Source organism: Hemiscyllium ocellatum, chromosome 47, assembly GCF_020745735.1.
Source record: "Hemiscyllium ocellatum isolate sHemOce1 chromosome 47, sHemOce1.pat.X.cur, whole genome shotgun sequence".
Classification (NCBI taxonomy): Eukaryota; Metazoa; Chordata; class Chondrichthyes; order Orectolobiformes; family Hemiscylliidae; genus Hemiscyllium; species Hemiscyllium ocellatum.
This window is the reverse complement of record NC_083447.1, coordinates 16,837,456-16,859,908: the sequence shown is the minus strand read 5'-3', so window position 1 is coordinate 16,859,908 and position 22,453 is coordinate 16,837,456. Positions and strand designations below refer to the sequence as shown.

Here is a 22,453-nt window from a genome sequence, read left to right as displayed (position 1 = left end):
TCTTGCAGTCAGATCCACAACTGTTTACTTGCGGGGGGGGCAGTGCTCTGTCTGTGGTGCTAAAGATCACAGCAGCATTGAACCCCCCCTCTTTCAAATCTCAACTAAGGACATATGTGGCATCACCTAATTAGGAGCTCCAAGTGCATTTGGGATTGACTGATGGTGTTTACAAAAAAGCAATAGTTTGTTCAGTTCACCATGGACCTCAAATGCCAAGGTGCGGACTGTGTGCAGTGTCATGCACAATGAAAGGTGGAGGGCAAACTTAGAAGAGGAGAAAGCTGACCAGCCACATGCTTTCTTTGACTGGAAAGAAAGGGAGCTCAGTGTACACTGAAGAAATCAATGCTGATGACGAGGTAATTGAACAGGTCAGAGCAGTATGGAGATGAGGCAGAAAGGCCTAAAAGATTCTGACAGTGGCTAGATTTGAGGAGGAGTTACTTTGAATTGTATGTGGCTGAGGTGTTAAATAAATAATCAGCATCTGTCTTTACCTACGAGGCAGATGGTTCCCAGGTCATGGTGACAAAGGAGAAAAGTTAGTCACCAGAAGGGTTTAAAATTGATAAGGCGATGGTATGAGAAAAGCTGTTGGCACCTAAAATTCATAAGGCATGAGACTGGATGGGATGAATCCAAGGAATTTGAAGGGAGCAAGTGTAAAATGCGAAGACACTGGCAATTATCTTTCAATCATCCCGAGGCTTCCTGGATTCCTCCCGAAATCTAGCCACTCTCAGGTCTTTTTTGGGCCTGTCTTGTCTTGTCTCAGAACTGCTCTGGTTTCTTCAATATTCTCACTGGGACAGTGACAGAGGACTGGAGAATTGCAAGTATGACTTCTGAAAAAGACTGTAAGAATAAGCCCAGCCCAGCAACTACAGTTTAGCTTCTGTGGCAATTATGTGGGATAGAAATATGGGTCATATGGAAAAACATTGGTTAATTAGGTCTAGCCAGCATGAATTTCTTAAGGGAAAATCACAGTAACTAATTTGGGAACTCTTTTGAAGAGGTAACAGAAAGTTGTTGAGGGAGATGCTGTTGGGATGGAGTACATAGACTTCGAAAAAGTATTTCATGCAATATCATACAACAGACTTAAGAGAAAAATTACTGCTCATGAAATAAATGAGGCAGTAGCAATATGGATTATAGAAACGTTTCCTGATACATAGTCATGAGATGATACAATATTAGGAAGCAACTTAAACTGAGAGGAGGACTGTGTAGAACTGCTAAAAGAATTTGACAAAGTTTGAGAGGCAGACAGGTGTCCAATGAAGTTCAATGTGCATAAATGTGATGATATTTTTGATAGAAAGAACTCTGAGAGGCAGTATAAAATAAATGATGCCAGCCTAAAGGATGTGTAAGAGCACAGAGACCTGAATGCATATGTGTGTAGGTGCCAGGAAGGTAGAACAATCTGTTAATAAAGCACATAGTTTCCTAGAACTAATAATAAGGACAGAGCATACTCCGGCAAGGAGGTTATGTTAAATTTGTATAAGATACTAGTTCGACCTCAGCTGGAGTATTGTGCATAATTCTGGATGCTATACTTTGGAAAGAATGTGAACATATCAGAGATTGTAGAAAAAAAAAGATTTATGAAAATGGTTTCAGGGCTAAGAAACATCAGCTATGAGGAAGGATCAGAGAAGGTGAAGTTTCCCTCAGAGGAGAGAAGGCTAAGAAGAGATTTGATAGACATTTTCAATGACAAGAGGTGTAGATGGAGTACACGGGGAAAAGCTGCTTGTAAAAGGATTAGAATGAGAAGGCTACAGATATAAGGTAATTTGAAAAGAAGCAATGTGATACGACAAACAACTTTCTGCATGAAAGAATTTATATGACTGGGACACTTCTGGAATGGTGATGGAGGCAGGTTCAACTCAGACACTGAAGAGGGCAGAAGATGACCATTTAAACAGAAATAATATTCAGGGTTATGGGGCAAAAGCAGGCCAATGGCACTGAATCATAATTCTTGTTCAGAGAGCTGGTGCAGACAAAATGACTCCTTCTGCACTGTAACTTCTGAGATCCTATGTGGACAATCAGAAATGAGCTAACTGCTTTGTACCTCTAAAATGTTAAGAGACGTTTTTGACATTAATTTGTAAGTTAATTTGATCCATTAGCTTCAATAACCTCTTGTCCTTGTTATAATGCTGATCTAAGGCTTCTGACCTCCTTCAAAGAAAAGGCAACTGAACTTGCAGGAGAGCAAAAGGAGCTAGCATATGCTGCAGGCATCATTGGGTATCTACACTCATTTAAAGGACATTCTCCTAGTTCTGAAGAAAGGTCAGTGAGCTGATGATGCATGAACTAAGAGTTGTAGCTCCTTTTATGTTTGAAGTGTGAATGCTGTGTTTGAGGCAGTACCACTGTTTTACAAGAAGCGCATTGTAGTGATACATTGTTCGTACATGGCACTCAACTCACACTGATAGAAGCATACAACAAGGCAGAACTGTGGACCTTGGCAGAGTGCAGCAGATTATTCAACTTCTTACAGCACTGGAGCCAGTTCCTTTTGGGTCATCCATGTGTGCTGGCCTCACAGACAGCACCATCCAGGTTGGGTTCATCCATTGGTGAGGCCTCCTGTTGACAAATTTTAGTAAGACAACTTGCCTTCTCTCCTGGACAGCCTTCAAAAATTCTCTATGGAGACATCAGTGAAGTGTGGCACCACGTTTTGTGTGGTCTCTGGGATGGATAGGGGTAATGAGCAAAGGTTGAGTGATTCTCTTGACTTGCAGAGTGTGAAGTGCTTTTAAAAATGGCACCTGGATGCTGGACTCTGGAAGGCCCCAATGGGGGCAAAACTTCCATCCATTAAATTTGATGCTTTATTTGCATCAGTACGTAATGAACTGAGAAGAATGTAATCATGCTAGAAAACCTTACTGTAAGTGGAAGAAAGTCTGCCTTTGGGTGGACCTCACACTCTAGGCAGCATCTTGTTTTTTTTTAGACAAAGTCCTGACATTTACTCAATTCCACAAAGGAAACAGGCTGGTAGAGGGACTGGGACATTGGGAAGGTCAGAGGTTATGATGATGGTGTAGATCAGAGATTATGGGTCTCAACTGAGGATACCCTAGTACCTCCCTAAAGCAACTAGACCCTGGATGGGAACTCAGTGGACTATAATCCAAACCTGTATTTGGTCATTTTAAGGTCTCACATTTGGATTGCTGAAATATGCTGAGCTTAATAATACATGTAAAATTACACAAATTATGATTCTTGCTGTTCTTTTATTACATGTAACCCCAGGGGTGATATTTCTGTTTTTACTTAATTTATTCAATGAATTGCAGTTATTCAAAAAAACCTGAAGGGAAGATAGTAGGCTATCCCACCATGACAATTAACAATCAAATGAATATAGAATATAAAGGTAGTTTCAGTAATGATAACCACGTCAACTGTCATTTATTATTGTGAAAACTGATCTGGTCCATTAATACCCCAAAGAACCTTTTGGTGCAGTGTAATGTCCCCCTGGAATAGAAACTCCAGGACTTGGTGACCAAGTTAGGTGTAGTGACTGTAATGAGGTCAGCTAGCTGGACATCATAGAATACGGGCTCCCTGATTGGACCGGATTAACAGCCCAATCAGGGAACCCTGGCTGGCAGATAATAAGTGAAGTGTCAGAGATACTGCCATGCTGAGGGATGATTCTGGATGAGATTGTACTAAAGTTAAGGACTATTCATGTTTAAATAAAGGGTGAGTTGCTGATGGGATACCGGCTTTAGGACATATTTTAGAAGGTGTGTCAACACGTGGCTAAGTAAGTTGATTTATCAATGTGTAAATCTCACTGAAATGCTTGTGGCTCGCAGTAACAGGGTGGACACAAACACACACAACACCACACCTCTCCACCTGCCTCCAGCCCTCTGAAATGGCCTCATTAATTGCCCTTGAAATGAGTAACTTAAGATGAGCAATATATTCTGGTATTTATTTGCCAATAGAAAGCATATTTGTATATAAATCACAATTGTTTGTACCTGCTCCAAGTGAAACAGGACTGCAGAGACTTCCTGCACTCTCTTCACAATCTTGTCAGGGTTATTGCTATCTTCAGCCTTGCCAGCCATGTCCTTGTACAATGCCATCTGCCATCGCATAGCTGAAGAATTTTCACACTACAAAACACATTCATAAAATGAATGTTATTAACTCGGTGCAATATTTTACAGTTTGGTCCAGTATGAGGTCCGCTTACTGTCCACTGCAAGTAACAATGATAAGTAGGGATGGCTGGGCTGCTGGCAAACCAACAAGGCCCTCTCTACTTTACTGGGTGGGAATACAGCTAAAACCCACTCTGGGGAGACCCTGCATCCCACAACTATCTGACACCGGTGGCGGGGCTGCTTTTTCATTACTTTTAAATAGATATCTTTAGAAAAGCCACCTTCCTGTTTAGGTACTCTCTCTGATATATACCATGTGCTCTCGCTTGGTGCTTCTCTGAAGATAGAAGGTCTCTGGTTGGCCATCCAGCTTCGACAGCCTGCTTGCCTGCTGTCCTTAACTGTGCATGAAACCTGTCTCCATGCCAGTTAACAGCTTATAATGTGAAAGCCTTTAGTTAGCTTCCCTACTCCTTCCCAAGAAACAGCTTTCTGACCTAACATCCCAGCTCCTGGTCCCAGAGATGGGGTGAAAATTCACCTTGTGGTTTTGTGATTCCTTCTGCTTTCAAATTGGGCACCTCAAATAGTAATGACTGAAGCTCAAAACATTCTTGCAAAGCATGATCCAATACAGCATTGTCAGGTGTCGTTCAGCTGATAACATGCTGATCTCTGAATCGGAAGGTTACAAGTTCAATTCTTATTACAGGTCTTGAGTGCAGAATTCATACGGACATTCCAGGGCAGCACTCAGCAAGAGCTGTACTCTTTAATTATCCCTCTGTCAATCTTACAGAAACAGATTGTCTCTTCATCATCATATACCTGTTTGTAGGTGCTTGTTGAGTAAAAACTAGCTATCACATTTCCGAAAATACAATGGTGACTGCACTTCAAATATTAAATACTCCATTGGCTGTACATCATTTTGGGACATTGGTGGTCCTGAAAGGCACCATATAAATGCATGTATTTTTCTTTTTCTGTAAAGGAATATTCCTTGTCCATATGATAATCTACATATTCCTTTCAAAAATGCCTCTGTTATGATAGTAACAGTTATAATACTGCACAGAGTTAACAGTGGATAAGTGAAACTAATGCAAACATATTGATAAGCATATAATCAAAATAACCAAAAATAAGTTTTTGATTAACAATCTAATTCTCATTTCAGTATTTCCTAAATGATTGCTTGCTTTGTATTACTGAGTTTAAAGCAAGGTATCTCAACCAAGCATTTTCCATATCCACTTTTACATGAACCACCTTATAGACTAACACAGGTGTCAATAGGGGCTCAGTGGCAGCCACATCAAATCTGCCCATTTCCAGCTCTACAGCTGAAATACCTGCAGAATATCACCAGCCACCACCTGTAGCTGAAATGTTTATTCACACCTTTGATACCTCAGCTCAAAGTCCAGCATTGGGTAGGGGTGGGAGCCTATGGTCTTGAGGGTAGGAAACTCAAGAAGAATGGATTCACTTCTGACTCTGTGCTTTAATGCTAGGTAGGTTGGCTTTCGGTACCAAGCACCATGTAGTGACGAGAGTAAACTTTCCTCTGTCAAAGCCATTTGCAGGCCAAGATTTTGAAGTTGGATTTCTTTAGGGAACTGGGGGGACACTGAAGGCTGGAGAAGATAGTGCAGCAAGTTGTGGGAGTCTGGGGGACGCTGGTGATGGAGAAGAGGTTTGGGGTCAGTGCACACATCTAAGTGGGGAGATTAGAAGAGTCGATGCTGAGGGAGAGTGTGAGGAAAGAGAGAGCTTGGAAACTGTGGTGATGCCAATGGCAAGGGTAGGTGACGTGGGTAAATTGGACCCAGCCTATAAGTGGATTTTCACATCGCCTGAACCCAGTGGTCTTCATTTCCCATATGAAAAAGACCTGGCAGGTTAGGATTAATCAGAAAATGACTGTCAGTTCAGAGGATCACAGGCTAATTAGAGAATTTAAATGAAACCTGCCCCTCTGAAAGCTGTTTAGTTGATATCCTGCATCCTAAGTATGTGGATTGGAGTCAGATTGGGGGTCTGGCTGTAGGGAATTACAATTCTCTAAAATTATTCCGAAGTTTACCATGCTATCTTCTGGATATTACAGTGCAACTTATTTGATCTTCACAACCACAGTCCATTTTGTACTATTGCTTCTCTATCCTATCCCGTGTTCGGTGGCCCCCAATTCTGCAAAGTCTAACTTCAAAATCTTTGCCTGTAAATGGCTTTGACAGAGGGATAAGTTCCTCTTCTTGAGAACAGAACAATAGCTTCATTTTCTTTCCCTTTAGTTTTTAACACGATGGGGCCAATTATTAGGTCCAGATCATTAGGTGCTCTCTCATAATTTAATGAATGCATTCTGTTGGAGCAGACAATTCTCCACTCAATTTTGCCACTTTTTATCTGGTGGCAAAGAAAGGTTGAACAGATTCTGCCAATACGCATTGGGGTTTACAAGAAGGTGATCTTATTGTAACAGACAAGATCCTGATGGGACTTGATTGGGTGGGACCCAGGAGGATCTCTCTTCTTGTGGGGGAGTGTGAAGGACAAATATTAAGAATAAGACAGCCATTTTATGACAGCGATGAAGGGAATATTTTTTCTATCAGAAAATTGTTAATTGGTGGAATTCAGTTCCCTGGAAAGCGGTGGTAGCTAGGTGAGTTTAGCCATGGCTGAACTGGTTAGATTTTTGATATACAAAGGGGTTAAGGGTTGTGGGGATCAGACAGGCAAGTTGACACCACAACCAGATCAGCAACATTCTTACAAATTGTGCAGCAGGCCTGAAGTGCCAAGTGGCCTAACCCTGTCCCTATATTTCTCTGCATGTTCCTATGAATTTGACGCAGATCATCCGAATTTAAGAAAGAGTTGGATAGAGCTCTCAAAGATAGTGGAATCAAGGGTTATGGAGATAAGGCAGGAAGAGGATACTAATTAGGAATGATCAGCCATGATCATATTGAATGGCGGTGCAGGCTCGAAGGCTGAATGGCCTACTCCTGCACCTATTGTCTATTGAATGGCCCCAGTACAATTACAAGAAATCTGTTCTCAGTGAGATGATGTAACCATTACAGCTATTATAATTATTTGGAGGTTGTGAAACAGTAAATTATGAAATAAATTGAAGCTAATGATAAAGTTGAATAATTATTTCTCTCATTTTGAGATTATATATTCGTACCTTTCCTTGCAAGTGGAGATTACCCTGAAGAAACTCTCTTACTTCTTCATCTGTATCTTTCTGTCAGGATTGTAAGAAAGTAGACAGAATAGATCAGTAGGTGATAGGCACAAAAACAATACTTTTGCCTGAAAACTTCTGACTTCTTTCCAAGAAGCTGAATGTGTCTTGTATTTCACCAGTTTTTCATCTGATCCTGATTTTAAAATCTACAATTCTTCTCGACATTTTAAATTTACAATTCAGTGTTGTACACAATGTGTATTAAGCACATTAGCATTTGTTTTATAACATATATAAAAAAAATCACAAATCTTGCACACTCAGGGAACATCGGCCAATGACAATGTCACATCTTTGCAGTACCATAGCTTTGACTGTTTTAAATATGGCTCCGTAAGTATGCATGCTATTGATGAATTTGTTGGACAAGATACTTCTGTGGATGTATTGCCACCACTATTACTGCAGTATCTGTTAGATGATGCTATAAACTTTTCAATGTCTCCAGTGAAAAAACGAAACTGCTCTCCTTTGAAGATGTTTACTACGTTGTTCGCAGGGTGAATGCTAGTACCTTCCCCTAGAAACCATTCTCGCAGGATAGAACATAGAACAGTACAGCACAGAACAGGCCCTTCAGCCCACGATGTTGTGCCGACCACTGATCCTCATGTATGCACTCTCAAATGTCTGTGACCATATGCATGTCCAGCAGTCTCTTAACTGTCCCCAATGACTTTGCTTCCACAACTGCTGCTGGCAACGCATTCCATGCTCTCACAACTCTCTGTGTAAAGAACCCGCCTCTGACATCCCCTCTATACTTTCCTCCAACCAGCTTAAAACTATGACCCCTCATGTTAGTCATTTCTGCCCTGGGAAATAGTCTCCGGCTATTGACTCTATCTCTGCCTCTCATTATCCTGTATACCTCAATTAGGTTCACTCTCCTCCCCCTTTTCTCCAATGAAAAAAGTCCAAACTCAGCCAACCTCTTTTCATAAGGCAAGCCCTCCAGTCCAGGTAGCATCCTGGTAAACCTTCTCTGAACCCTCTCCAAAGCATCCACATCTTTCCTATAATAGGGCAACCAGAACTGTGCGCAGTATTCCAAGTGTGGTCTAACCAAAGTTTTATAGAGCTGCAACAAGATTTCATGACTCTTAAACTCAATCCCCCTGTTAATGAAAGCCAAAACGCCATATGCTTTCTTAACAACCCTGTCCACTTGGGTGGCCATTTTAAGGGATCTATGTACCTGCACACCAAGATCCCTCGGTTCCTCCACGCTGCCAATAATCCTATCCTTAATCCTGTACTCAGCTTTCAAATTTGACTTTCCAAAATGCATCACCCTGCATTTATCCAAGTTGAACTCCATCTGCCACCTCTCAGCCCATCTCTGCATCCTGTCAATGTCCCGCTGCAGCCTACAACAGCCCTCTATACTGTCAACGACATCTCCAACCTTTGTCTGCAAACTTGCTGACGCATCCTTCAATCCCCTCATCCAAGTCATTAATAAAAATTACAAACGGTAGAGGCCCAAGGACAGAGCCCTGTGGAACACCACTGGTGTTAAGTGGTGGTAAGGATGGTGGTAAGTCAACTGCAGAAGGTATCATAACAGAGCCTGATCCATTTCTTTCCCCCTAACATCCACATACACAGTTTGATATTTTAAATACTTCAATATTTTTATCTCGTCATCTTAAAGAATCCTCTTGTTTAGGAAAAAGCTTGACATATATAGGGAATTGATTTATGATCTTGCTATAAATAGCGATCAGTAGAAAGACAAAAAAACTTATAACTCAGTCCACATTGTTTTAATTTAAACTTTTCTAATACTTCTTAAGAGCTCATATTTAATTATATCTGTTTCAATACATATATTTGTTTGTTTATGGCACAATGACTAAAAGCAAGAATTCTGTTTTACTGTGTGCCCATCTTAGAGTATTGCACTAACATCTGGTGTCTTGTATTTTACTGTTAATCTAGTAGTTTACTGATGTTGAATTGATTCACTATACAGTCAGGCCATTGAAAATGATGGACCTATGATTATTACTTTGCTGAAAGCAAATGACACACTGTTAGATCATCTTGTCTTGCACTCATCAGAACAGGTGCTAGAATACCACATTTCAGAGGGGGCAACAATTTACACGGCATCAAAAAAAGGATGCCGATAAGCTTCAGAAGGCTGATTCTTTTCACAGCAACACGTAGGTTCTGCCATATCACCAACTATTTCATGACTCCTTTCTAAACAAAAACACATGGAAATATTATTATCAAGCATTCCATAGATATAAAGATATACTGAGAGTTTAGCACTTACCAAGGCATATCTTGTTTTGGCTATGTTAATCAACTCTTGGTCAGCAGGTGAACACATGTTCAAGCCAATAGGAAGCATTTTTTTAAGGGTTGCTACAATCAGTGATGTCTGAACGGAGTAACGATCCCCTCTTTTCTGCTTTTTTGTTCTTTCCTGGTCAGACCCTCCAGACTGAAGTTAACAGTGAAAATGGTTTACAAAATCATATTCAAATTATGTGCAGCATCATTAGTTGGCTAACAGATTAGGTGCACATCCGAAGTTGCAGGTGCAAAAGTATGTTATCAAAAAGAACTGCCTGTGCACACAAATATATTCTTATGAAACATCTCCAATAGGTGTCACTCTCAAAATGAAATATACAGGACATTACATCAAAGCTGGTTACCCTTTCATGAATGTTGTTATCCTTAAATTTCAATTATACTCAGAAGTTGAAGTGCAATATCTGGTACAATATCCTATGTATTTTATAGGTTTATTTGGGATTAAAATGCTTTGGGAATCACAGCTATTGGTGATGTTTTCATCTAGGTGTAACATCTTTACCTTAATGATTGGAAAATATCCTTCACAGTGACTGCAATCATAACAATAATGCCCATATAATAGATATCTAAGATAAGAATTCCAATCATAAATACAGTCAGCTGTTAATTAACAAAAATAAATTCATCACTAGATTATTCACAAACCTGAAAAGAAATGGTAGGTTCCAAAATAAATCTAAAGTCAGCTGCAGTCTCCTATCTGAAACCCTGTTTATACACACAATGCCGTACATGCATTCACTCATGATTATTGGCATAACATAGACTTTAAACACCTGCAACTTTGTCCAGGAGAGGAGACTAACATTTTCCTCTGTTGTTTTCCTCTTGACCTACTCAATATATAGATGTACAATAGCTGAGCGTGAACCAGTTCTCATTTGATGATCATATCTCCAGTGGAGATCAGTGGAAATTAACTGGAGCAACAACTCTTAACTGCTTAAGGCCATGAGCATCAAGACATAATTATTAAACCTGGGCCCAGATTGGCTAACTGAACAGATTTAGAAATAAATTAGACGTAAGTGCGGAACCTGCTGCAGCTTTTCTGTAATTCAGGTAAGAAGAGAAGCAGCTGCAGAATGGACCACAAGTAGTATATTTCCTTTCTGGGACCACAAGAGGTAAATTTCCTTTCTGGGACCATAACAAGCTGAACTCCTTCAAGCTCTACAAGGAAGAATTCCTTACCCTTCCATTCCTGAACACAGGACCGCTGTAATATATCCTCTTAGCTACAACCAAGAGGCCAAATTGTAGTTATGGCCTGACCGAATTTCGACTGGTCAGCAGTCACCTCTCAGTACTTATTTCCAGCTTATTTTAATAAAGATAGCTCCTTGTGCAGCTAGGAGGAGTTCTGCTTCTCCTGGTCCCAGAAAATAAATTTATTTCTGTTGTCTCCTAGAGGTGATCCACTTCTGCCCTGAGTAGTGCTGCAGGTTCTCACTTGGTCTCAATTCACTTCTAGATATATTCAGTCAGCCAATCATAGGCCAGGTTCATTAACTCTGTCTCAGTGATTATGGCCTTAAATAATTCAAATAGCTGAAGCATAATTTCTGCAGATGTTTCCAACCCACCTTGCTACCCAAATGTGTGTGGAGTTAGGACTGAGGTTGATATATAAAATCCAGAAGGAGAAAACCAATAAAACTGCTGAATGACATGGACTATTCTGGACTGAACTTGCATACATCAAGATGGAGGATCAGTACAAACAGTACGGTCACTTCCAAGTATCATTGTGTATTATTTTTAAAACTGGCTTCCTCTGGGAAGTCAAACCAATGGCCTTATTGATCTGTACAAGCCCAGGCTGTGTTAGTTCACATCATTATTGCTTTTTAATTCTCACGTCATTTAGGCTGATTTTATCTTAGAGAATAATACAGCACAAAGGGTGCAAAATGTGCTACATGTGTATGGGCATGTTGACAACTTTAGGTGTCTGGTCCTAGCTACTATTTTTCAGAGAGCTGTCTGCCTGGACCTGGTAGCAATGACCAGGTTAGTGAAAGGTCATTATAACTAGAAAATGGGAAGATACCAGGGCCGGGGCCAGCCTCAAGCTTTTCTTGTTGAGCTTAGTGGAAACACTTCACCTACTTTCTACCCTGCAAATAAACTAATTAAAATATACCACAGATAACTTTGCTCAGCTACAACCAGCCCTCAATTCTATTGATACCAGGTTTTCCAGTGGAATTAAAATAATGGGGGATCTGAATAATGCTGCCTGAATGAAGGGATCCCTTCTGAGGCCCAGTTAAAATACTGGGTGGTTGGACTGCAGTACCAATAGAATGTTACATATCTTACCCTCTGTTACAACTCCCCAAATGCTCTGTAATTATGGCAAGGAAACACAAATGCTGGAAATGTGAAGGAAAAACAGAAAACAAAGAAAATGGACAAGAGGTCAGCTACCCAACTTCCCTTTTTAGATGCTAACAGATTTGCATTTCAGCATTGTCTTTTATGGTAGAACTAAACTGTGGCTTTATATTTCATTTTAAAAAAATATTAAAAATATTTCCATGCACAAACATTGGCCTAATTAGGATAAAACACTGACTGTGCAACAATTATATCATTATTGAAAGTGTTGCTATTAAGATTGAAGTTTTGGCTAAATAAGAATATGTCTGCAAATCTATCAAATTTAGTAAAGAACAATGATAGGATTAAAGTTGCTATTTGGTTTGAATACCAAATAGTTTGTTGATGAACTATGGGGGTGAATTAGTGACTAATGGCAGTGCAAAACAGGAAATCAGCATCATTTTTAAGACCCTGCTTCAGATCCTTATCTCTTCAACACCACCTTCACCGGCTATGGATTGGTCAAGCCAAAGGGCCCTTTTCTGTGCCATGTATTCGAAGTAAAAAAAAAGAGACTGCTGGTTCATTAGAACTCTTATGTTGCAACTGCCACAGATCAATTTTACCCTGTGTACTTTGGAATTGCAATTGAAAATAATGCAGCCAAACTGAGAACTGAAGGTTCAAACATGTCGTTCATTTAAAGTTTGCTTAGTCCACTTTTTCTTGATAATTATATATGTAAAAACTGATGTTAATGAATTTATTAAGTTTGGTTTAGTGATCCATAAACCTTTTGTGTGTTATACTGTAGATTTAAATGATAAAGTATTGCTGACTCTTTTAAAGTATATTTAACCACATAAACTAAGTAGCACTCTTCAAATATCACTATGTATACGTCAGGTCAAGCTCTCCAACACCTAAAGCATTTACCCCAGCAAAAGGCATAACTTTATATAGTCTTAACAGGGTAGCTAAACTGGAAGTCAACTGCAGTATTTAATATTGTATATATAATGATTCTACACTTTTCCTGAAGCACCTTAGATGATTAAATGTACAATTATGACACTAATATTTAATGAATTTGTTTGGAAACAGAAATTAAACAATACAGCAATTCCCAACGTCACGAGTTTTTAAGCATTCGTCATTAAGGTGCAATGAGCAGTTCAGGCTTGGCCCCTTCAGTTGGGAAATACTTTAACATTATTTATATAATGCTTTGCATTTTGGTTTTAACCCAAATTGAGAATGCTATGGTTTATACAACGAATTTGCAGTATTTACTCAGAGAAAGCTCATACTCAAAGAAGGTATTAAACAATCAGATAATCAATAACATAAAAGACAAGTCAAGCTTAAATTGCTCTCAAATCTCTATCACTCATTTTGTGTGATCTATGAATATCAAGTTTGTTATTGCGTGTTAACAAAATTATTAGGGATCTTGTTTTTTTTCTCTGTAGCTAAACACACTTTGTCCTACTTGGAACGCTAATTATAGGTTCCGAACTCAATATTTTTGTGCCTTTTTACACGGATCATCATTATTGCAGCTTACTGTTGTGATGAATGGCATTCAGAAAGCAAATTCACTGTCAGGAATATCAATATAGCATGCCATGATGTAAACCCTAATTTGTAAAATTTAATGACATGGTTTAAATGTAATTGCATGTAAAATAGAAGCCAACATATTCAATTAATTTAGATCTTACATAGATTTAAATGCACTAAAAGTTTGGCCTTTTCAACTTTTCATTGAGCTTTTTTTTTGCAATTAATTTTTCTCTCAAAAATAAACATAATTTGGAGTCAAAACATCCTACACAATAGTGACCTCGAAATGCAGTAACATGCATTAAATTTCCTATCTGGTATTTTCACAATATTCATCCATTTATTTTACTTTGTTTATATCCTACAATTGTACAATGCCATTTCAGTGTAACTGGCATGATTTACATGAAGTGTTAGACAGTAGTTTATCCAATTTTGCTTTTTGATAGGTCATTAATGGCAAGTAGCAAAATTATAACACCCTGAAGCCAGTATTGTTATATTGTTATATTCATTCAGGGAATGCGGGTGTCAGTAATTGGGCCAGCATTTACCATGCATCCCTTATTGTCCAGAAGAGGGCGGTGACCTTCCTTCATACAATTCTTGGGGCGTAGGACACCGCAGTGCTGGTACAAAGAGAGTTCCAGGATTTTGACACAGTAGCAGTCGAAGAACAGTGATATAGTTCCAACTCAAGATGGTGCATGGCTTCAAGGAAAACTTGTAGGTGGTGTTCCTAAGCTTCTGTTGCCCTAGTCCTTTAAGGGGTTGAGATCACAGTATTAAGGCGCTGTTGAAGGAGTCCTAGTAAACTTTGACAGTGTATCTTGTACATTGTACAGGCTGCTACCATTGCACATTAGTGGTAAAGTAAGTGAATACTGAAAGTAGTGAATTGGGTGCCAATCAAAACAGCTGCTTTATCATAGATGCTGTCTCTTTAGTGTTGTAGGAAATAATTCACTCTCACTATATCATTTCTATAGTTAGAGAAATAAAACATTAACCTATTTTCTACACACACTATAATGAGCCTAGATGCGCTCCAAGTCTGAATATATTTGGAATTTTTAAAATCATGTTTAAAAGATACTTTTCACAGGAAAAAAAGCGCTTTGGGGCCAAGGTCTGGATTAAGATATTTAGAAGAGGGTTTGTGACACTATACCAACCAATCTGATGCATTCAGATCAAGCTAACAAGAAATGGTTAGCTTCACTGAGGAAAACGAGAACAATGCCAGGAATAAGAACAAATAATTGTGCACTGTTGTACTGGGAAGCTTGCAACTGATTTTGTGGCTTAGGAATTCTGCAGGTGCTGAGTAAAATGGATGCTGAATTTCTCCAAGTGCTGCCTTCTTCATAATTTGAGTGAAATTAAACTCCACACAAAGTACAAAACCCATTCTGCCCATTGGAAGGAAAACATACTCAAAGTTAATGATCCTTTCACTGTTCACACTTGCTCGTGTAACTGCAGGCAGAATGCTAAAAAAGGCTTTTAGCATCAAGAATAAACAAATCACAAAAATTTAGTATGTTAATATGCAGGTGAAGCAGATTATTAGGAAGGTAAATGGACGAATGCAATTTTTGCAAGGGGGATGGTGTTTAAAAGTAGGGAATTATAGACACATTCATGTAGGGCCATAGTGAAGCCATGTCTGGAATGCTGCATACAGTTTAGTCTCCTGATGGAAGAAAGGATAAAACTGTATTTTAAGCCGTTCAGGGAAGTAAATGGTTGGTTTATGGAGAAGAGCTGAATAGGCTTGGTCTATATTCAGTGGAATGACAAGTGATCTTATTGAACCACATAAGATCATGGATAGTGAAAGGATGTTTCCTGTTGTCAAAGAACCTAGGACTAGTGAACACAGTTTATGAATTAGGATTTCCCAAGGTATAGTAAATCCAATTGGTTAGTATTAAGCTGACAACATGAGGCTCTTAGCCTCATTACAACAGTTATGTGAACTTCCCCATCCCAGGCATGGGTTGACTGCTACCCTTTGACTCAAACCCATTAAAACACAAAAATGATTGGGTCAGGGTCAGGTTTGAGACTTCTATAATACTGTATATCCCACCCTACCTTAATCCACTTACTGTGGATGTTAAATTATTTTCAAAATGTTCACGAGTGAAATGTCTGGCCAACAAGGAACAGGAAGAGGCCATTCAGGTCTTTGTGTTTGTTCCACCACTAGTCAATTAGGTTGTGACTAATCCTGATTTGGTCCCACAACCCTAACATCCTCACCAGTAACTCAGACTGAGTAGGCTGCTGTGGCAAAAAGAACAATGATCAATCTTTAGAATTTTGTGGGGTGAATGTAGGGGAATGGGTCTGGGTGGGTTTCTCTTTGGAGGGTTGGTGTGGACTTGTTGGGCCGAAGGGCCTGTTTCCACACTGTAGGGAATCTAATCTAATCAAAATCAGGTTATTAAGGAAAATGAGACATGGAAAATGTCTACTCCTGGGAACAGGGGCAACTTCCACCCCTTAGTGCTGTAAGCAGAATCAATGTACCATTCCTGCTTTTATTCTTCATACTATGTATACAAAGAACCTTAGGTTGTAAAGAACACTCTGATCTGCGTTCACAACCTGTACAATGTAATCAAGACTTAATGTGACATATCAACTTTGCAGAAGGCAAATACTTGTGTAACATATGGGGCAAAATCTGCTTACAAGAGTCACTGTGAACGAGTGACAGACAATGATTCTGTAGCAATCTGAACTATCAACAAGCAGTTAAAGTCTCAAAATAATTTTTGGGGCAAATTTTTGAAAATGTCCTGAAAACATGATCAGTGTGTTCAATATGCACAGATAGCATTCACAGGCCTATTGGTTTTTAGGTGAAGTGCAGTGAATCGTTATATAATATATTATAGATCATTAAAACAAACAGTGGGGTTGAAATCTTTGTTCAGTGGCACAATATGAACAAACACAAATTGGATGTCTCACTTATAATCCAAATGTATTTTCTTTACTGTTAGAAGTTACCCTCATTTCATATTTAGGGTGATATCAGGAAAATAAATGGAATAAATATCTGAAAATGAGGGAATGTTCAGCATTTTATAGTAATAAATAAGATTATAAATTGATGCTTAACAATATAAATAGCCTCTGGTTCTTTAGTTTAACAATGAGGAAAGTTGGTTGTTAAAAAGAAGGTCTTTCTTGATCAGTGTAGGAACAGGTTTACAAATAATTGGGCCATGCTTATTTTAAAACATCTCTGCACCTCGACTTTCTTATGCACATAGAAAGAGCTGCCAATGAACTAATGGAGTCACTTGGAATTGCTTTGATGAAGAACCACCACCTGAGCCACTCACCTTCCTGACTTGGAAGTATATTACCGTTAATTCAGTGTTGCTGGGTCAAATTCCTGGATCATCCTGCATAACCGAATTGTCAATGTACGTCCATCAAATGGGTTCAAGGTGGCAGCTGTACACCACCTTCCCAAGTGCAATGATGGATGGATGATAAATGCTGTTGCAGTCAGCAAAGCCCATATCTTGTGGATGAGTAAAACAAAGAGAAATGGGAGTAGAAATTTGAAGCTCAATGAAAAGTGCTGAATGCTGGTACATCACAGAGTAACTTATGCCCATTGTATAACGTGAGAGTTATAACTGCCTTCTTTTGACATTGACTAGATAGTGACCTACATAACATAAACTGGATGCTTATGCAATTTTGCTGGGTTAAAATATTACTTGGCTTATTCAGTGATGTGATTGTGGGATTGGTCCTTGGGCTCGTAAAATAGTTCCCTGTCAGGAGCTTATACCTGACATGATCCCTGAGTTTTATAAGGTCATTCTCTTTTTTAAAATTTATTTGGGATCTGGGCATGACTAGGTAGACCAGCATTTATTGTCCATTCCTACTTGCCCAGAGGAACCATATTGCTGCGGGTCTGGATTCACATGTAGGTCAGGCCAGGTAAGGACGGCAGTTTCCTTCCCGAAAGGACATTAGTGAACCAAATGGGGTTTTCTGACAATCAACAATGGATTTACGGTCATCATTAGACTTTTAATTCCTGCTTTTTATTGAATTCAAATTCCACCACGTGCCATGCAGGATTCAAACCTGGGTCCCAGAACACTACCTGGGTTTCTGAATTAAGACTCCAGAGATACTACTATGAGATCATCCCGTCTCCTTGGGGATTCTGGATTCAATTAAAAATCTGGAATTAAAAGGTCCTATAAAGAACATGAAACCAATGCCAATCATTGGAAAAAAACATCTAGTTTACTAACATCTGTTACGGAAGGAAAGTGGCATCCTCACCTGGTCTGGCCTACATGTGACTTCCCCCTGGGCAATTAGGGATGGACAATTATTGCTGGCCTAGCCAGTGAAGCCCACATCCCATGAAAAAAATCAGCAATCTCTAAACGTTACTTAGTCCAAAGAAATTTCAAGTTCTGCTGGTAAAGATATCAACAAACACTGCAAATATATCGAAATAAATTAGAATTGGAATTCCCACAGTGTGAAAACGGGCCCTTCGGCTCAACTAGTCCGCACCAGCCCTCCGAAGAGTAACCCACCCAGACCCATTCCCCCACCCTATGTTTACCCCAACTAATGCGTCCAACCTACACATCCCTGAATACTATGGGCAATTTAGCATGGCCAATTCACCTAGCCTGCACATCTTTGGCTTGTGGGAGGAAACCGGAGAACCTGGAGGAAACCCAAACAGATATGGGGAGAATATGTAAACTCCACGCAGACAGTCGCCTGAGGCTGGAATTGAACCCGGGTCCCTGGTGCTGAGAGACAGCAGTGCTAACTACAGAGCCACCGTGCCACCAAACAGTTTATGTTGTTTAAATATCTGTAAATTCAAATGCTCTATTGAAAGATAATTAAGCTGAAACATTAACTCTTTGCTTTTTCACAGATGTGGCCTCACTTTTGAGTATTTCCAGTATTTTTATTTTTAACTAAAAATGAAACTTTGGGTTTTTGGATGCACTCCTTCAGTTCCTCAATCCTTAATTACTAAATTAGGCACTTTATATTTTGTTACTTGTACATTTATGAAAAATGATTTTTGTTATTAATTCCTAACTCAGACATTTATAAGGTGAACACATTTTGAAAACAAAAACTAATTTTGCTAACAATTGAAAGCAACATGCTAGAGCTGACAACCAAAGCATTTATCAACACTTGCAGTGGCTTTCGCAGACCATTACAGGTTTAATAACTCCTCCAGTCACGTAAAAATATTGATGCTGAGAACTGTTCTTTGTAGTGCTGTTTTTAAACTTGCTTGCCAATGGCTGATGGCTATCTTAATTTAATAGCTAAGCCTAACATTATATAGCCAGTCACACTTAGTCTATTCTGTCACCAGTCTGAAATTGCTTAATTAGACAGTGGCTTCTGAATAACAATTTTTGGTTTCCCAATGCCAGCAGACTTTGATCTGTCTAAATGTTTAGAAATATAATGGTATATCATTTAAATCAATAAAACTCTTCCCAATTCCAAGAGCCTGGTGATAGAAACTAAAACAGCATGGCTAATCAGAGGGCCTTAGCAGGAGATCCAGGGGAATGCCATCAGCAGTGCGAAGCTAGCTGCACAGCGGATGCACATTTATATCATCATGCCCTCTGACCTGTCCATCCTCTCCAGCCTATTCAGGCAGACACGACCGCAGATATCAATATGCCAGAAAAAAGATATGAAATTAGCAAATTATTAGTGAATTTACTTATTTACAAACCACAGCATAGGTGTTGTAAAATATGGCAATATATCAAACCTGTACAGAATGCATGAAATACATAACACAAATCTAACTAGCAGCTTCAGCCGGAAATTTAGAGAAACGGTTTTGGCTTTGAGGCCTTGTAAAATATATCAGTTTAGGAAGTGAGTTCCATAAATATTTAACATGTAAACTAAATTAATATCCTAAATTTCAAATTCAACACAAGTTAATCTTTTATATTAAACTTGTTGAATTGTCAGCTATTTAATTCTACAACAGTAAATTACAGTGCACTGTCCAAGGGTAAAAGAGTTCAGTAATTGATTTGGAAAGTGACCCATTAATATAGTAATCCCAGTAAGAGTACAGATTCTGAACCTGACACTCATGGATTATTTGCACAGCAACAGTGAGTGTATTAATGATGAATTTCACATCATATTCAAACAGCAGCACAGTTTAGGGCAGATGCTATTAACCACAGCAGGAACAAAAGCTTAGAAGGAGGAAAAGGTAACCTTTACGTAAACCTGTTGACATATTTCTCAACCTGCACTGATAATTGCATGATTGGGGGTGGAGGGAAGTGGTGCAGTGGTATTGTTGCTGGACTAGGATTATCTGAAAAGAAAAAGCTTGTTGGAAAAGTGAAAAGGATGAGGGCGTTGGATTAGCTGAGTTGCTCTTGCAGAGAGCCAGTGTGGACTTGTCAAGCAGAACAATCTCCAGCTGTGCTGTGATTATTCGACCTCATATTGTTCACATCCTTCAGCTCACATCAGACTTCCTAATGCCCCATGTTCGAGGTTCAGAAAGATTTAGATCGTGATTATAATTGTTATTACTCCAGCACTACAAATATACTTACCTGGATCTTCAGAGTTTCTTTCTGTTTTGATACATAAAAATGAATTCCACAAGATAACACAATTATGAGCAAAATAATTTGTCAAATTACTTTTAACTTGTTGAAATTAACAGTCCTCAAAACTGACTGTCGGCCAGTTGTGAAAAAGTAAACTTGGTTTCTTCTCTAAAATGGGAAGTGGTAGCCAGGAGGATTTGGTAGCTGGTTAAATGTTTAGAATAGCTTATGTTAAAAAAAAACAAGGCTAAAAATAATAAAAAGATGGAGCAACAAGAAATGAGAGACTAGGAAGGAGGATTATAAAACAATAATGATTGTGTTTTGATTCTTTTATTAGTTTATTAGTGTGCACTTCAACATCTCAGTTTGGAATTTCCATCCACTGCCACCATTTGAAAAGTTAATTTTACAGCAAAAAGCTTAACACCTAGAAAACAAAATTGAAGATTTTACAGGAGGATGTGTTTTATTATATTGATCTGAATAAAGATCTACAAAAGAGTGAATGCGGCATTAAAAAAGTAAATATATCGTATTATTTTAATACTCGCAAGAAAAAAGGTACAGTATAATCATTGGCCTCAAGGTGACTGACATTTCATAACATCAAAAGTGATTGGATTTTATTTAAAGATGTATCAAATGAACATCCTCTCACTCAGCTACACCTATTCACTTGCATTAAACATATCACTTTCTGTACAGCACTTCAACATTGTGGTTAAATATACCACGTAAAATTGTATCTCCAAAACATTTCTACAAATCACTGCTTCACTTGTTTAGAAAAAGTCCTACAGCTTAAGGTGATGCCTTACCTTGGACATCTTGCTTTTGCTGTCTGCAGTGAGAAACGACATATTGTTGATTTCATTTTGCACCACAAAGTTCTGCTCTTCTCGTTTGAAATTCTGAGAGAAAACAAGAAATCATTAAGGAGCAGAGGCAGTTTATACAACTGGCTCACAATGTTTAGGAACTAGTTTCAGTTATACAAGCTCTGATAATTTGTATATGTTTCATACACGGATTCTGTAATTACAGCAAATCAATACCAATTTGTTAGGAAACTTAAATGTTCAGTTGTAAAACTGCACTTCCATTTTGTTGATATATCTATACCAAAGTTTATCTAATTATGTGTCCGTCTTGCCAGCACAACTGTGACTGCTTCAATCTAAAAGCTGGACCCAACCTTGCATACTCAAGGGAAAAAATGTGTTGTAACTGTACTCTCTAATTATCTCATCAGATCAACATGCTACCTTAGTCTTCCATTTTATTTTAAACCAGTAGTCAATTAAGTTTATGGGGCTGAATCAGACTTAGTTTGCTCTTTAAAAACCAAAAGAACTGTGGGTGCTGTAAGTCAGACACAAAAGCAGAAATTGCTGGAAACACTCAGCAGGTCTGATAGCATCTGTGAAGAGAAATCAGAGTTAACATTTCAGGTCCAGTGGTCCTTCCTCAGAACTATTTGTTTTTATTTTTAGTTTGCTCTTTGCTAGTTTGCATTTTTCTCTGAAATGAAGTAACTACCCTAAAAACTATTAAAAATCCATAAGGAATTGAAAATGAGGCTGAAGAGGAAATATTAATTTCTTTTTGGGGCTTTGCAACTCTCAATATTCTAACCCCACAAATTGGGTCCTTCAGGACTTTTTTTAGTAAAGCAGAACTTTTGTGTAGCTGTAGTGAGTGATCATCTGTAAGTTCTAGGACAGATGGATTGAGACTGTAATGCTGTACTATTCTGAAATAGTGTTCACTCAAAGTTTGCATACATAATAAAGGCAGTGAATGAAGTTGTATGAACAACAGCATTGTTTAATAAAGGAGCCATATTTTTTGCTTGCTTGTGCAGTGTTAAATCCCAGTGTTTCCCCAGTTATTTCTAAGTTTCAAGAATCTCTCAAAACAGTTGAAACTACACAATAAGCAGAACACTTTGATATGGGAAAACATCTGTAAAATATTGGTGGCCATGTCTAAAGCTTAACGATTAGGGATGGTTAAATGTGGCTCCCACAATCAAGATGGAAAACATCCAAACTTGTCAGTTAGAGACTCAATTATCTGACCACAATTATCAAGAATCTATGACATCAATAATCAGAAGTATTGGAACATAATCT

At 38.7% G+C, this 22,453-nt stretch overlaps 1 protein-coding gene across 9 annotated transcripts in view; it reads right to left on the bottom strand.

Annotated features, from left to right (window-relative positions):
• The window catches only part of LOC132836584 (ryanodine receptor 1-like), a 402,705-nt gene that overhangs the window by 98,837 nt on the left and 281,415 nt on the right, over positions 1 to 22,453 (bottom strand). For 6 of the 9 annotated variants that reach the window (XM_060855950.1, XM_060855954.1, XM_060855953.1 and 3 more), the window contains exons 69-73: positions 21,137 to 21,229; positions 19,355 to 19,372; positions 9,734 to 9,904; positions 7,384 to 7,443; positions 4,050 to 4,187 (exon numbers count right to left, since the gene is read on the bottom strand). In XM_060855950.1, coding sequence (XP_060711933.1) covers positions 4,050 to 4,187; positions 7,384 to 7,443; positions 9,734 to 9,904; positions 19,355 to 19,372; positions 21,137 to 21,229 — 480 coding nt within the window. The remainder of the gene's footprint in view (positions 1 to 4,049; positions 4,188 to 7,383; positions 7,444 to 9,733; positions 9,905 to 19,354; positions 19,373 to 21,136; positions 21,230 to 22,453) is intronic. The other 3 variants (XM_060855951.1, XM_060855957.1, XM_060855959.1) reach the window with 1 other exon arrangement.